At 39.4% G+C, this 15,738-nt stretch overlaps 1 protein-coding gene across 1 annotated transcript in view; it reads right to left on the reverse strand.

Moving 5' to 3' along the window:
- Positions 1-3,477: 3,477 nt before the first annotated feature.
- The window catches only part of LOC103600263 (serine/threonine-protein kinase PAK 1), a 39,262-nt gene continuing 27,001 nt past the window's right edge, over positions 3,478-15,738 (reverse strand). Inside the window, exons 7-10 of the mRNA XM_008584503.1 lie at positions 12,173-12,272; positions 10,928-11,124; positions 7,931-8,068; positions 3,478-4,830 (exon numbers count right to left, since the gene is read on the reverse strand). Coding sequence (XP_008582725.1) covers positions 4,744-4,830; positions 7,931-8,068; positions 10,928-11,124; positions 12,173-12,272 — 522 coding nt within the window. The 3' untranslated portion in view covers positions 3,478-4,743. The remainder of the gene's footprint in view (positions 4,831-7,930; positions 8,069-10,927; positions 11,125-12,172; positions 12,273-15,738) is intronic.

Genomic DNA, 15,738 nt, shown 5'->3' on the forward strand with positions numbered 1-15,738 from the left:
AAAAAAAAAAAAAAATTCACACACACACACAAAAAAAAAAAAAAAACCGGGGGAAGGGGGGAAGAAAATATAACAACTACAATTCCTTGAAGTTGATATGACAAGCAAACAGAAAGGACATCGTTGGGTGGGAGGGAGGAGGGAGGAGGGAGGGAGGAGGGAGGGAGGTTTTGGTAATGGGCCACATTAATCAACCACATTGTATATCGAGAAAATAAATTAATAAATAAATAAATAAATAAAAATAAAATAAAATAAAAAACATTACTTCTGGGTGTGTCTGTTGAAGTGTTTCCAGAACAGATTACCATTTAAATTTGTGGACTGAGAAAAATAGATGGCCCTCCCTGGTGTGGGTGGGCATCATCCATTCTGTTGAGGGTCTAAATAGAACAAAAAGGAAAAGGAAGTTTCAATTTACTCTGCCCAACTGCTTGAGTTGGGACATTGATCTTCTGCTGTCAGCGCTCCTGGTTCTCAGGCTTTCAGACTTGCTTGGACTGGAATTTACACTATCGGCTCTCTGGCTCTCAGGCCTTAGAACTATGCCACAGGCTTTGCTGGGTCTACAGCTTACAAACAGCAGATTGTGAGACAGCTTCCATAAACACATGAGCCAATACCTTATAATAAATCTCGATTAGATAGATGATAGATAGATAGATAGATAGATAGATAGATAGATAGATAGATAGATAGATAGATACATAGATAGATAGATAGATGGATGAATCACATGGACCACAATTTTTGGCCTTTCTAAACTTTGGTCCTGTTTAACTGGAGCAAGCAACACTTTAGTAACACTGTAACATCTCAAGCTGCTCCTCACAACCAGGGGAGAAAAGTCAGGGAAGGGTCCTATTTGATTAGCTCTGTTCAGGTAAGGTCATATACCATTCTTTACACAAGGGGCATGTCATTAGGGGACATATCCCACACATCAGGGTTTTTATCTGGTACTGCTCCAGCCTTAACCTCAATAGAGTCCACCTCCTCCTGGGAGACCTCCTCCAAGGTCATTAGTAACCACCTCAGAATTATCCCTGAAGAACTGATCACTAACCCCCACCTCAGGTCTCTGGTTCCTATTGAATCTATTCTGAAGATTCTCAGGAACTTAATCAGAGGAACTAGTATTTTAGCCTTCCTACAGTGGAAGGCCTCTCCTAAGTGACTCCAACGCTCTTAGAAACAATCTTGGAATACCTTCCTAGCTGACATCCCCCACCCCCAGGTCTCCATTCTCAGGAATATAACTTTTTAAACCCTTGGCTTGGCAGGTTTTTTTGCAACTAGTCAGTGACCCACAATCCTAGTCCTTGAAGATGACTGGTCAGCTGTCATGTCCCAAGAGGGCATTCTCCCACCTCTGAGGTGAGTCTTGGTTCTCTGATTCCTTGGTTTGTTTCCAGTTACTGCACCAATTATCAAGCAGATGATAAAAACAAAGGCAGCTGATCAGGCAACATATACTCCAGGCCTTCTGAAATCTTAGGTTATTGGTAGAAACTCATGGTTATAGGAACAATAGCGAGTGTGTGGAAACTCCAATGCCCATCATCTTCTGGAGCAGAGACCGTGTGGGACCAGGATGTCATATTCCAGGAGGATACCAGGCCTTGAGCTGTGGTGTTTGTAATTTGCATATGTAGGAAACACTAGCCTTCTCTAATATGATCAAGTGCTGGGATCCAATAATAGTACATGACAGAACACTGGCCTCTAGTTCCACCTTAGAGAAGCACTTTCTCTGGTGTGATCAGAGCTAGGACTCAAGCCTTCTGGTAGTAGCTGTATGATGCGACAGACCTGCGGCCTGATTAGCCACCTGAGAATTCTACCAGGCTTGACTGCATTTGGCTGTAGCCAGTTATGACAGAGCCCTGCAGAAAATGAACTCCTTTGGGAGGCCAGTCAGGGGGTTAGTCTTGGACAAGCTAAAACATTCCTCTCAAGTACATACAGCACCAATACTATGTGAACAAGAGCTACACACAACTACATATATATATCTTAAAGACATAATCTTGAATGGAAAAAACAGGCAAGGGCCGGCCCGGTGGCGCACTGCTACAGTGCGCCGCTTGGGAGCATGGTGGCGCTCCCGCCGAGGGTTCGGATCCCACATACAGACCGGTTCCCGCTCGCTGGCTGAGCGAGGTGTGGGAGCAACGCCGAGGGTTGCGATCCTGTTGCCGGTCCTGGTCCGGTACGGGTGCGACACTGAGGGTTGCGATCCGTTGCTGGACACGAAAAAAGACAAAAAAAAAAAAAAACAGGCAAGAAATAACATCTATTATGTATGTTTATTTAAAGTTCAGAAACTGGCAGAACTAAACTGTTTGGAAATACATATGAATGTGATAAAAGTATGAAGAGATGCAAAAAAGTGATTTTTTTTTTTTTTTCTTTAAAGATGACCGGTAAGGGGATCTCAACCCTTGGCTTGGTGTTGTCAGCACAACGCTCAGCCAGTGAGCAAACCGGCCATCCCTATATAGGATCCGAACCCGCGGCCTTGGTGTTATCAGCACCGCACTCTACCAAGTGAGCCACGGGCTGGCCTGCAAAAAAGTGATTTTAATAAAAGTGAGGAGAGTGGTTACCTCTTGGAGTGGGAACTATAATGAGAAAGGGAATGATAAGATAGAGAAGGTTCTAGGGTACTGGCAGTACTCTATTTCTTGATTTATGTGTGTTTATAATTCTTCTTTAAACAGTACAAATGTTTTTGGCCCATTTCTCTCAATTAATTTATATTTAAACTAAAAGTGTTAAGAACTGTTGGTGGGACTGTAAATTAGTACAGCCATTATGGAAAACAGTATGGAGGTTCCTCAAACAACTACAGATAGAACTACCACATGATCCAGCAATCCCACCACTGGGTATATATCCAAAGGAATGGAAATCATCATGTCAAAGGGACACCTGAACTCCCACGTTCATTGCAGCTCTATTTACAATAGTGAAGAGTTGGAACCAAACTAAATGTCCATCAATGATGACTGGATAAGGTAAAATATGGTTTATATAGACAATGGAATACTCCTCTGCCATAATAAAGAATGAAATTCTGCCATGTGCAGCAACATGGATGAATCTGGATAAAATTATGTTAAGTGAAGGGGAGAACTTTGAGAAGGAGAGAACAAACCTGAGGATTCTAGAGATGGAGAAGGAGGGAGAGGGTTTGGGGAGTGATAGGTTGGGTAAAGGGCCATAAAGAAAAATCAGGATTTGTAATAATGAATATGCTAAAAATAAATAATAAAAATTTTTAAATGTATCATTGATTGAGAATTAAATAAATAAATAAGTGTTGAGAAGAAAGAACACACACTGAAGTGTACAGTGGTAAACGGGCATCCTATCAGGAATTTATCCTCAAATGGCTCAGGAAAAACTATTATTCATATTTTGTACAAAAAATGAGAAAAGAAAGGAAGGGAAGAAAGAAAGGCACACTCCAAGTAGAATATTTTCATCTCCTTTTATTGAAGGAAATAGAAACTTATGCTGCAGAGGCAGTGATACCTCAGAGCATGACAAGGTAGTCAATGGGGCTGACATGACAAGCCACAATGATGGCCAGGTGTCCTACCATAGTGGAAGGACCAAAACCACAAAGATAGCAGGAGGTAGCAAACATCCCCAATACCCAGTGTAAGCATTTTAATATGCAGATAGCTTGGCCATGCATCTTAAAAACAGGGTCCCCTGACTGACAGCTGGCAGGGTTTCATTTCAAGCCACCAAATCCATCCAAAACTAACATGTAGTCTCTGATTTGGAGACTCTTTCCTTGGACCCAGAGATTCAGGCCATATGAAGATCTGAGTTAATCTTTCAGTGTCTTATCCCAGGTGGAAAAACAGGCTGAGTTCTTGAAACATAACACAAGTGTAACTAGACAGGAGCTGATGCCCAGCCCCGCTCTAAAAGTGGCAACATTATTCCCCCTGACTTCTCACACTGCTCTCACTCGGCATGTGCCCTAGGAAACCTTTCAATGCTATAAACAAGGACAGAATGGGGGCAGCAGCCTAGGGGATGCAGGGAATCAAAAGCTGCTACATAACCAAGACCGTTTCACAAGAAATAGCATGGGAATACTATCGGGTCAAGGCCGTCCCAATCAGTTGCTAGAAGCACACACAAAGAAAAATGTGGTAGTTCTCCCATATCAGGATCAGCTGTGCCAAAGTCGTGGTCCAGGAAATTGAGACTCTATGTCCCTGGAGTATTAACAAACCCCACGGCATTCCCAAGCTGTTCCAGTTTTCAAGTACAATATGCTGTTTGGGCAGTTCAATCACAGAAAAGCAAGCATTAAAGAAATCTCAGACCAATTACAAATTGATAATGTTACCAAACCGTGAACTTATATAGTCAAGAACTGATTGTGGGGAATAGGGTGGTGGGAGTGGGTGGAAGTTTTCCTATGTAAAAATAGAAGTCCAAGGGTTTATTCATATAAACCTTTGACTATAAACCACTCTCACATCCACAAACTGGAAGGAAATTCCTTATTTAGAAATAGCCATCATCTGATTAGTCATCCAGTTGCAGTTCTCGTCAATGCCGGACACATGGTTTCCAAGAATCAGTTTTGAGAGCATTAGCTCAGGAAATGGGAGAAGCAAGGCAAGGAGAAGAGGGCATCAGGGGTTGGAATTTCTGAAATGAACATTTATTTCACAGAAGGCTTGACACAATGAGGCTGGGGTGAGTGTGGTTTTAGTGATTGTTCTTGGTTGCCTCCTTTGCTGCAGCAATCAGTGGAGTGAGGCTGGACAGAGGCTTGGCAATCTTCAGGAACTGATGCTAAAAGGAGAAAAAGAGCAAAAGACACATGACTATTTAACACTCTTCCTTAGCAATCATTACAAGACATAAGAGCATCCATGTTTGTACAAGGTGCTGCCTGGAGAGTTTCAGATCATCCCCAAATTGAAGGATATCTTTAAAAGATAACAAACCACTTTGGAAAACTGTTTGGCACTATCTACCTACAGATAAACATACATCTACACTATATCCCAGCAATTCCAATCCTAAGTATATTCCTAAGAGAAATGAATATGTGTATTCACCAAAAGACACAAGAATATTGACAGAAGCTTTACTGATATAATAGTGAATAACTTGAAAGAACCCAAATGTCCAAGAGAATGGAAAACCAACAGTGTTATATTCATATAATACTATACAGAAAATCACACAGCAATAAAAAATGAATAAATAATCGATGCACTGACCACAAGATGAATTGCACAAACATGGTAGGTAAAAGAAGACGGACACAAGAAGCCAATTCATATTGTAAGATTCCATTTCTTATTAGGTAAGAAGACCAAACTATGGTGACAATCAGAATAATAATTACCTCTGGGGATGGTATTAACTGATCATGACCTAATGGTACATTGCAATCATGGATTTCAGGAGCACTGATGTAGGAATTTGTTGTTCTATCCTTGAATCCAGTAAGGATTTCAATAGCTTGGTCCTTTCCCAAGTCACTTTCACTGAGCTGTATACTTTGGGCCATACCTTCAACTTTTAAAGAAGACCACTTAGGAGAAAATACCATATGAAAACTGCATCTACATGTTCAATAAAACAATTATGGAAAAAAATTCTTTATGTAACTGTGCTTCTTATCTAAAAATATACATATATATATGTTTTACATTTAGTAGTGGAAGAGCTTTGTGTTGAGGATGTGGGATGTTTCTTCCATTTGATAAGAAATACAGGAACTATCACATTTCCTTTTCTGTCCTGGCTATCGGTAAACTAAAAACCAAATTTTATATTTAAGCATAACTATTTAACTTAAATGACTAGCATATCTAATTCTACTGCCACACTTATCATCCCTTTGATTAGTCATACTGTATATGTGTACAGTACGTACACACACACACAGAACGTACACAAATATTCTTTGCTGAAAGTTGCCTCAACTTCTATTGGACAGAGATGGGGTACAAAGAGGTACTGAGAATAAGAGATGAAAATAATAAAAGATCTTGGTTAACTCATGAAGTTATGAATTCTAATGTTATCAACCTATGTATTTCTGTCCATAAATGTGTTCTCACAGGAGAAACTGATGTGAAATCTTCATGATTTAAGATTCTGAAAGTCATGGTTTAGAAAATTTACAATGTACACTAACAAGTTAACGAGCCTATATATGATCACATGCTTCTACAACCCCTCTCTGAGTTAAGAGAGCAGCATAATCCAATACCCAATTGGGAGGCCTTAGTTTCTTTCTCTGTATAATGAACAAAGTAGATTAGATAAGCCCTAAGAACCTTCCAGTTCTGATACTCTTTGAGCCTATAAGAGCAGTGAGCACACACACTTAAGAGCCAAACGGACATATGTTAAAATCCTCCACCACTCATCAGATGTACACATATAATCATGGAAAAGTTAATAAATGCTCACCTGTAAAAATGGGAATAACAGAACCTATATAACTCACGGGGTTGTTCTGAACAATAGATAAAAAATATATATAAAGTGCTTGGTGGCTAAAACGTGGTAAAGATTCAATATAATGCATTTATTATTAGTTATATTACTATATCGGGAAGAAAATTCTAGAGGGCACTAACTTTCAATAACTACAATTTGATACCAATTAATTAAGCCTTATATCTTCACCAATCACAGGCTTAGCATAGTATTTGCACATTTCCCAATGCCTGTGGTTTTCAGAACATAATGCATATGAAAGGCAAAAGGGATCCTATATTGTACTGTTACAAGAGTTTTTTTAGTCCCAAAGGATCCTAGAGACTAATTGGTTATACGTGGCAGAACCCAGATCTCATATCTAATAAGCCAGCACATTGTAATTGGTAACTTCAATGACAGATGTTAACTATGTTCCAGAGGGTGATATTCCTATGGAGGTACATAACTTTAAGCAATTCCATTCAATTCAATAAATATTTTCCAAGTACCTATTCTGAGTCAGGTCCCAAGTATAAGAAGAGACTCAAGAGACTACTAAAATAGAGATTTTAGTCCAGTGGGAGAGGATAGAGATGTTCATAACTAACTTTAACACAGGGCCGTGTACTAGATCTTTCCCTGCCCAGTCACTCTTGGGCCTCAATATAAAAGTAACTGACAGCACATGCCTACAGATCAATCACTATCATAAAGTTCACGTGATACTTACTATTAAATTACCAGTGGGCAATGCAATAAAATGACAATAATAAGAAATTTTACTTGAAACATAAATATTAAATACAAATGATGTGGCCTGCTAAAGGCAATTTTTGTAATCATACAGAATAATTATGCTGTAACTTCAGGATTAAGCAGGTGGGAATATAAAAGGCTTGGTAAACTCAACTATGGGCTTCCCCACAACGTGACATAATCTCACTGCAAACAAGCAGAATATCATTGCCACCATCTGAGAGGGTTTCCAATGAAGAAACTGTGAAGAGTTCAAAAGCCGCACTCACTACCCTCTAAACTTATGTTTCTTTAGTAAAAATGTATCTGTTGAGCTTATCCCAGTAAAATATAACTTGTGCAAGATTTAAGTGTGAGAAAGCTCCTTCTCACCCAAACTCAAACTCTGCCAGACTAACTCAGTCAGAACAAAGAAAGTGCTAAAGAAAGACAGTGGCAAAATTCAATAGGTGCTCAGAAAGTAGATTTTAGGCTAAGCCTAGGAGAATGGGTAGAGTTTTAATAGGCTGAGGAAGAGGCTAAAGGAATAATATAAGCAAAGGACCCAGGAATGAAGGTTACGAATATAGCATGAGTATGGGAAATGGTAGAAGAGAAGCATAGTTCTACAATAACCAGTACCTTAAAATGAGGTTAAAAAGGTTTGGCTTAGTGACTCCTCAAATTAGGTACTTCCTTGCACAGGGACAGTTACCTGCAGCAGCTCTTTAGCTGAACCTCTCTTCTCCACATCCATCTCAAGACAACGGTTCAGAAAATCTCGGAAGATAGCAGACAGCTTCTCTGGGTTCTGAAGCTCTGGGGTCCCATTGGTGGCAATGAGGTACAAGGCCTGGCAATACAAGTGGAGAATCACCTTGAGCTCCAACTGATGTTCCCTCTTGGTCCCCAGACATGCCCTTTAGTTATATGGTCAGCTGCTTTATGCTCTAGTATACAGAGAGGCAGCTTTGGTATACTGGAAAGAATATGACCTAAGGTTTAACATTTAAAGGCCATGTGACCATGAACCATGAACTTCCAACTTCCTCATCTGTAAAACAGGGATGATAACATGCCCATCTAACATATCTGTAAAAATAAGACAATGCATTTGAAAAGTACTTTGTAAACTTACAAAGTATATTACACCTAAGGGTTTATTATTATTCTTGATTACAGATTTAAAGGGTTTATTATTCATTTAGCCTGATGAGTTAAACATCTGCCTAGTTGCTGGCAGAAATTATTCCTGGTGCTTTCACCTCAGTCATCCAAGAACTGATCTCTGCCAGCAGGAAATGAATATAAAAAGGTAAGTGTTCTGTTTCACTGTTGCCTCCCTGGTCCCCTAACATGAAGCATCTCCTGGGAAAGGTAAAGAAAAACATAGTAATACTAAACCTTTACAAGCACTCAGCACTTTAATTCACAAAGCATTTACACAAGCTCTGTCTAATTTAATAACTACAATAACTCTGGGCAATAGACAGGGCAAGAATTACCCATTTCACAGATATGGTCCAGAAACATAAAGAGATACGTCTAGGATCATGCTATTCATATATGCATAATGACCCTATCCCAGTCTTATTTCCATCACATCCCACAGATCATTATCTTCAAATCTCTGCAAGGCCTTCTAAGGCAGGGAAAGATATGCTGTATGAGGGGTCAAAGGGCAGAGCTAGATCAAAGGGTAGAAACTACAAAAGATAGTCTCAGTTTGGTACACTGAAGCACTTTCCAATAATCAGAGCTATCCAAAGGTGACATGATCATGTACCAGCAACAATGCACAGGGAATTCCTGCACTGGATGGGAGGCTGGAGTAAATGAGAAAATAAAAGCCATCAGAATAACTTTCACAGCTGCAAACAACCAAAATTACCAGCCTACTTGAATCTGTGCTGATACACTCTGCTTTCCTCTCCTATTACAATGGATAAATTCTCCATGCTCTAATCTAATGCCCTTTACTTCAGTTCTTGAGCCAGCCCCTCTCATCTACTTAAGGACATCACTCCTGCAGTTGTCACTTCTCTCTTGTACATGACCATTTTCCTCCTCTCCACTAGATCATTTCCATTAGCATATAAACATCATCTTTTTAAAAACCCTCTCCTGACTCTACTTCAAGAAACTACTCTATTTGTTACCCTTTAAAGCAAAACTCCTTCAAGAGACAGAAAAACAAAACAAAACAAAACAAAAAACTGCTTATACATGCCATCTCAATTTCCTCTTCTCCTATTTTCATGAATTTACTCTAATTAGGTTTTCATCCCTATCACTCTACTGATAATTGTCAAGGTCATCAATAACCTTCACACTGGCAAATCCAATATTCATTTCTCAGTCTCATCTTATTCAACCTATCAGTCACATTTGACACAGTAATCTATCCTCCTTCTTGAAATACTGTTCTCTTGCCCTCTGGGACACACTTATCTCCGTTCTCTCACACTAGAAAGGCCACTCCCTGGTCTTCTTTGCTAGTTGGCCAACCTGTAAACACTAGAGTAACCCAGAGCTCAGTACTCAAACCTCTTTTATCTTTAACTGCACTCATTCCCCAGGTGAATGATCTTACCTACTTCTGATTTTAAATACCAACTACATACTATTTACTAATAAATTTGTATTTATAGTCCTGACCTCTCACTCTTGAACTCCAGCCTCATATGCCCAGCTCTACTCAACATTTCCATCTGAATGTCTAATAAACACTTCAAATTAACACATTCAAAACCAATTCTTTATTATCCCACTTAACCATGCTCTTCACAATCTCAATAAATGGTAACTGAATTTTTTCAGCAATTCAGGCACAAAATCTTGTAGTCATTGTTGATTCCTCTTTCTCTAATATCCAACTCATCTTGTCAGCTTTTCCTTCAAGACACTTCCTGAGGCTGACTATTGCTCACTTCCATTCCTACAATATAGTACAAGCCACCACTTATCTAAACAATTATAACAGTCTCTCACAGTCTATTTCCCATAAAAGCAGCCAAAATGATCCCTTCAAACATAAAGTGGATCATATTACTCCTCGGCTCAAAATCCTCCAATGACTTCCAAACTCTGCAAAATAAAAGCCAAATTCTCACAATGGCCTACAAAGTCTTATCTGCTGGTCCTCTGCTAATTCTCTGGCTTTGTCTACCACTCTCCACCCTTCTCACTTACTTCAAGGACACTGGCCTTCTCAGTTTTCCTCAGGATACAACAAGCATGTTCTCAAATCAAGTACTTTATACATGTGATATCTTGAAAACTGTTGCCTGAGATTAATCTCATGGCTTATCCTTTATTTCCTTCAGGTTCCTACTGAAATAACTCATGAGAGAACTTCCCTGTCTACTCTAAATAAAACAGCACACCTCTCCCTCCTTCCTCCATTATTCTCTTAACCCCCTTACTCTGATTTTTCCCATAGCACTTACCATCTGTTACCACATGTTAATTTGTTTTTATCATTATTAGAACAGTTTCTTACACAGGATAGGAAATCAAATAATTATTGAATAAATGAATGAGTGACTTAATATTTCTTTTCTCTGAGCATTTATACTTTGAGTTCTACAGTTCCTAGTTTTATAGAGAAAACAGATATCCAGACTGAAAGCCACAGAGGAAAGCCTGATCCCATTTCCTGGGACTAAAGACAACAGCCCAAATAACTTGAAATAGAACTGGTAACACTTACTCTCAGAGGGTTTTCATTGAGGTATGGGGGCTCTCCTTCAATCATTTCAATAGCCATGATGCCCAGGGACCAGATGTCAACCTTGGGCCCATAGGCCTTCCGTGTCACAACCTCTGGTGCCATCCAGTATGGGGTTCCCACCATGGTGCTTCGTTTGCTCTGCTCTGGGGTTATCTGTGCGCAGAATCCAAAATCAGCTAGAAAAGGAAAAAAAGAGAAAAGATATACATTTAGTGTACTAAAGTGTTGACTGTGTGCGTACCCCTAGGTATCAAGCTGTGCCTGGCTCCCAGCTCTGCAGTCACTTGTATCTCCAAAGTGGGAGTCACTTGACTGCCACCTTCGTGTCCAGCTCCTAGCCTATTCCCTGTTCAGCCCTGAAGAGGAGGAGGAGGAATATAAGAAACATCACCTCTGGCCACCTACCCCTCCCTCAAGCCAGAACAACCAGGCATTAAAGTCCAAGCTGCCCACTATGGCCTCAATTGCTTGCCCCAATTCTTCTCTGTTCTTGAAAATCATTCCCATACCTAGAATCTGGCAACTAGGTCCTTGCCTTATTCCCTGGGCATGAGTCCCTGACTGAAGCCTCAAATCACATATGACTAGGCATGTCTGTGCTTTTATCAGTTTCTCACCCTGTACTCCAGGCCAGAGGCTGCTTACAGTCCTCCCATAAATTGTCCATCCACCTGTGACACAGCCAGTTTGTCTGAACTATCAGCCTTTGCACCTTTGAATAAAATGTCCTGCCTGCAGTTCTTTTCACATTATATTTCAATTATAAATTTATTTAAATTAGAGTGCTGTCTTTGATAGCAAGGAGTATGTTGTCTTACTCATCTTCATATTTCCAGAGGGCTGACATACAATAGATACTCAATAAAAGTTTCCTGAATGAATAGCTGAAGAAAGAAATTACACAAAACTCTTTTTTCTAATTATCTATTACATGTCTCTTGTACTAGACTGAGAACTCCTTGAAGACAGGCAAAATGTACCTTCAGGGCCCACCATAGAACCTAGCACAATGTAGGCATTAAACAAAAAAATTGGGGGGCTGAATGTATAAATGAATGGGAAAACAATGAAATGACACTATGATAATACTGAGGCATTTTAAGAGCCCATATATCCCACAAAATGATAAAGCCCCTTTGGTATTACAGTACTATATATGATTATCATCCATAGGAGATAGAACACCATAGGGAAAGTAGTATCACTCCTAAGACTCCTACTTACTTAGCTTGACAGAGCCATCCATTCCCAACAGAATATTGTCACTCTTGATGTCTCTGTGAATGACCTGGTTTGAATGCAGAAACTCCAGAGCCTGCAGACACTATTGAAGTGGTGTGGGCGGAGGGAGAAAGAAAGGACATATAATACAGAAGACAATATAAAATCAATTCAACCTCCTCATTTTAAGATAAAGGAAGTAAGGCCCTAATGAGTAAAAGGACTTGCCCCAAATCAGCAGCAAAGCCAGGTCTAGAACAAAGTCTTCCCAGCTAAGCATTCTTTTAACATTCCATGCTGCCTTTTACCTTATAATAGTTTTTTTAAGTACAGAAGTTCCTCCAATGTATTTTGGTGGTTTTTTGTTTTGTTTTGTTTTTACAGTACATTATATCCTTGATAAAAACCCTGAGGCCCAAGAAAAATTACTGAAGAATGGAAAGGATTTCATAACTGCAGAACTGAAGGAAAACAACAAATAAGAGTCATGAGTGGGAAAGCAGGCCTATGGAAGTGATGTTGGAAGCAGTGAGTTAGCAAGATAATCTTATTTTGGTGAGGAGATACTGTAGAGGGTTAGAAATCTTGATTCTCATTTGATTTTTAGAAAACAGTTTTTAGGTAATGCATGTATGGGGCAAAAGCCCTCGATGTGGGGGACAAAAGTCCACAGATAGCGTGGCAAAGGCCCATCTAATCAATTCTAATCACTGTTCAGGGATGGGATTATGTACTTTGACTATTTAACATATTGATTGTTGTTAAAAGATGTTGAAAGAATTGCTGTAGGGAAAAATGTGAGAAAATGTTTGCTAAGGGCAAGCTGTTGGTGGAAACTTTAGAGACAATTATCATGAGAATGTAACTTTTGCTTAAATCATTTGGGGAAAGGTTATATTTTGGATTAGATAATGATCGCAGTTTGATCAATTTAGTTTTTCAAAAATTGTACTTTGGAATGTCACCTTGTTAATTTAAATGATGTTACTAGTTTCTATTGTTTAAGCTATACTTAGCCACAGTTAACTTTTGTCACATTGCCCATGTCTTTGTGTCCTCTTGAAATGATCGAATCAACTCATTTTTCTTGTGAAACTTCCTTGTCTTTACAATAAAAAACAGAAGCTAACTTTGAATTGGGGCTGTACCCAATTTTCTCCTTTTAACAGAGGAGTTGCTGAGGTGCAGTCCCTTAGGGCTTCTCATTGCATTCACGTTCCTTTGAGTAATCCTTTTTTGCATCTCTGTTACACAGTGAGAAGTGTAACAAGATAATGTTTACTATTTTAGATATGCTGAATTTGACATAACCTATGGAGCATCTGAAGACAAATGTCCAGTAGGCAACTGAACTTATGAATCTTAAGTTCCACACAGAGGTAAATATTTATAAGTAATTTGTGAAGGTTTTTTTTTTTTTTTAAAGTATAGGAATGGTTGAAACTGTCAAAGAATATGGGAGAAAGGGAAGAACCTTGGAAAACATGTATACTTAGCAGGCAGAATGAATAAAAAAGAGATGGAACAGGACAATTTGAATGCCTGGTTCTGTCATTACCTAACCAACTACAACATTCTGTTTTCCCATCTGTAAAATGTGAGGATCACATGAAATAATTCTGGCTTTTTTACTATATCCAATACTTTTAGCCCATTAACCAAAAGCTAAATTTTTAGACGCTTCTCCCAATTAAAAACCACTAACGATGCAAATCAATAGAAAAAATACTACTTAAATGGTACTAACTTAATACTTTACTTTTGAAGAACATACTAATGTCCAAATTAAGATTAAGCTACTATTTCCCTGAAAATGTAAGAGTCGCTCTTCTTAGGAGGCTGGAGACACATGTCTCTGGATGTCAAAAATTATGATCAAAAAGGATTATCTTAAGAAATTGGAACCCTTATACACTGCTGGCAGAAATGAAAAATCATATAGCTACTTTAAAAAACAGTTTAGTACACCCTCAAAATGTTAACTATAGAGTTGCCATATGACCAGCAATTCCACTTACAGGTATATACCTGAGAGAATAAAAACAGATGTCCACAAAAAAACTGGTATATGAATGTTCATAGCAGCATTTTTCATAATAGCCAAAAAAGAGAAACTCAAATGTCCATCAACTGATGAATGAATAAATAAAATGGAATATTATTTGGCAATAAAAAGGAATGAAGTACTGACACATGCTATAACATGGATGATCCTTCAAAACGTCATGCTGAGCAAAAGAAGCCAGTCACAAAAGAGCACATATTATTTGGTTCCATTTATATAAAATGTCCAGAATAGGCAAACTATAGAAACAGAGAACAGATTAGTGGGTGAATAGGGAAAGGAGAGTCAGGGCAGGGAGATACAAGGAGTAATATTTAAAGGGTATGAAGTTCCTTTTTGGGATGATAAAAGTGAACTAAAATTCATTATGATGATGGTTGTATAACTCTATGAATATACTAAAACCAGTGAATAACATGAGGGTACTTCAAAAAGTTTGTGGAAAAATAGAATTAAAAGATAATACATGGGCCGGCCTGTGGCTCACTCGGGAGAGTGCGGTGCTGATAACACCAAAGCCCCGGGTTCGGATCCCATATAGGGATGGCCGGTTTGCTCACTGGCTGAGCGTGGTGCTGACAACACCAAGCCAAGGGTTAAGATCCCCTTACCGGTCATCTTTAAAAAAAAAAAAAAAAAGATAATACAAAACTTTCCATGAAGTTTTTGAAGTACTCTCATATACTTTTGTTGTTGTTGTTTGTTTTTTTGTTTTGGGGTTTTTTGGTGGCTGGCTGCTACGGTGATCCAAACCCTTGACCTTGGTGTCTTAACACCACACTCTAATAAACTGAGCTAACTGCCAGTCCCTCGTACACTTTAAATGGGTGAATTATATGCTGTGTGAATCATATCTCAATAACACTGTTTAGGGCCGGCCCGGTGGCGCACTGGATAGTGCGCCGCTTGGGAAGCGCGGCGGCGCTCCCGTCCGAGGGTTCGGATCCCACATATAGACCGGCTCCCGCTCACTGGCTGAGCGCGGCGCGGGAGCAACGCCGAGGCTTGCGATCCCGTTGCCGGTCCCCGGTCCGGTACGGGGGCAACACTGAGGGTTGCGATCCATTGCCGGACACGGAAAAAAGACAAAAGACAAAAAAAAAAAAAAAAACACTGTATAAAAAAAGGGGGGGGGGATATGATATCTATTAGAACATAAGAATAGTAATGCCACCTATTTACATAACATTTAAAATTTTTCTGAGCCACCAGGCCCACACGCCTTGAGCCAGCTATGCTAGAACAGGTAGGTACTGTGGGACTCCCAGTCCAGGCTAGTCCCCACTGCCCAGAATTAGCAGCCCCTTCAGGATCCAGGCAACACATCAGGGTGGAACAAGTGGACTGTGATACCCCCTGCCACAATGACTAAACACCAAAGGAAAGATACCAGAAATATGAAAAATCAAGAGAGTAAATCACCACCAAAGGAAAATAATAATTATCAAGCTCTAGATACTATAGAACAGGAAGTCCTTCAAATGACTGAAATGGGATTTTGAGC

Source organism: Galeopterus variegatus, unplaced genomic scaffold (assembly GCF_000696425.1).
Source record: "Galeopterus variegatus unplaced genomic scaffold, G_variegatus-3.0.2 Scaffold3284, whole genome shotgun sequence".
Taxonomy (NCBI): domain Eukaryota; kingdom Metazoa; phylum Chordata; class Mammalia; order Dermoptera; family Cynocephalidae; genus Galeopterus; species Galeopterus variegatus.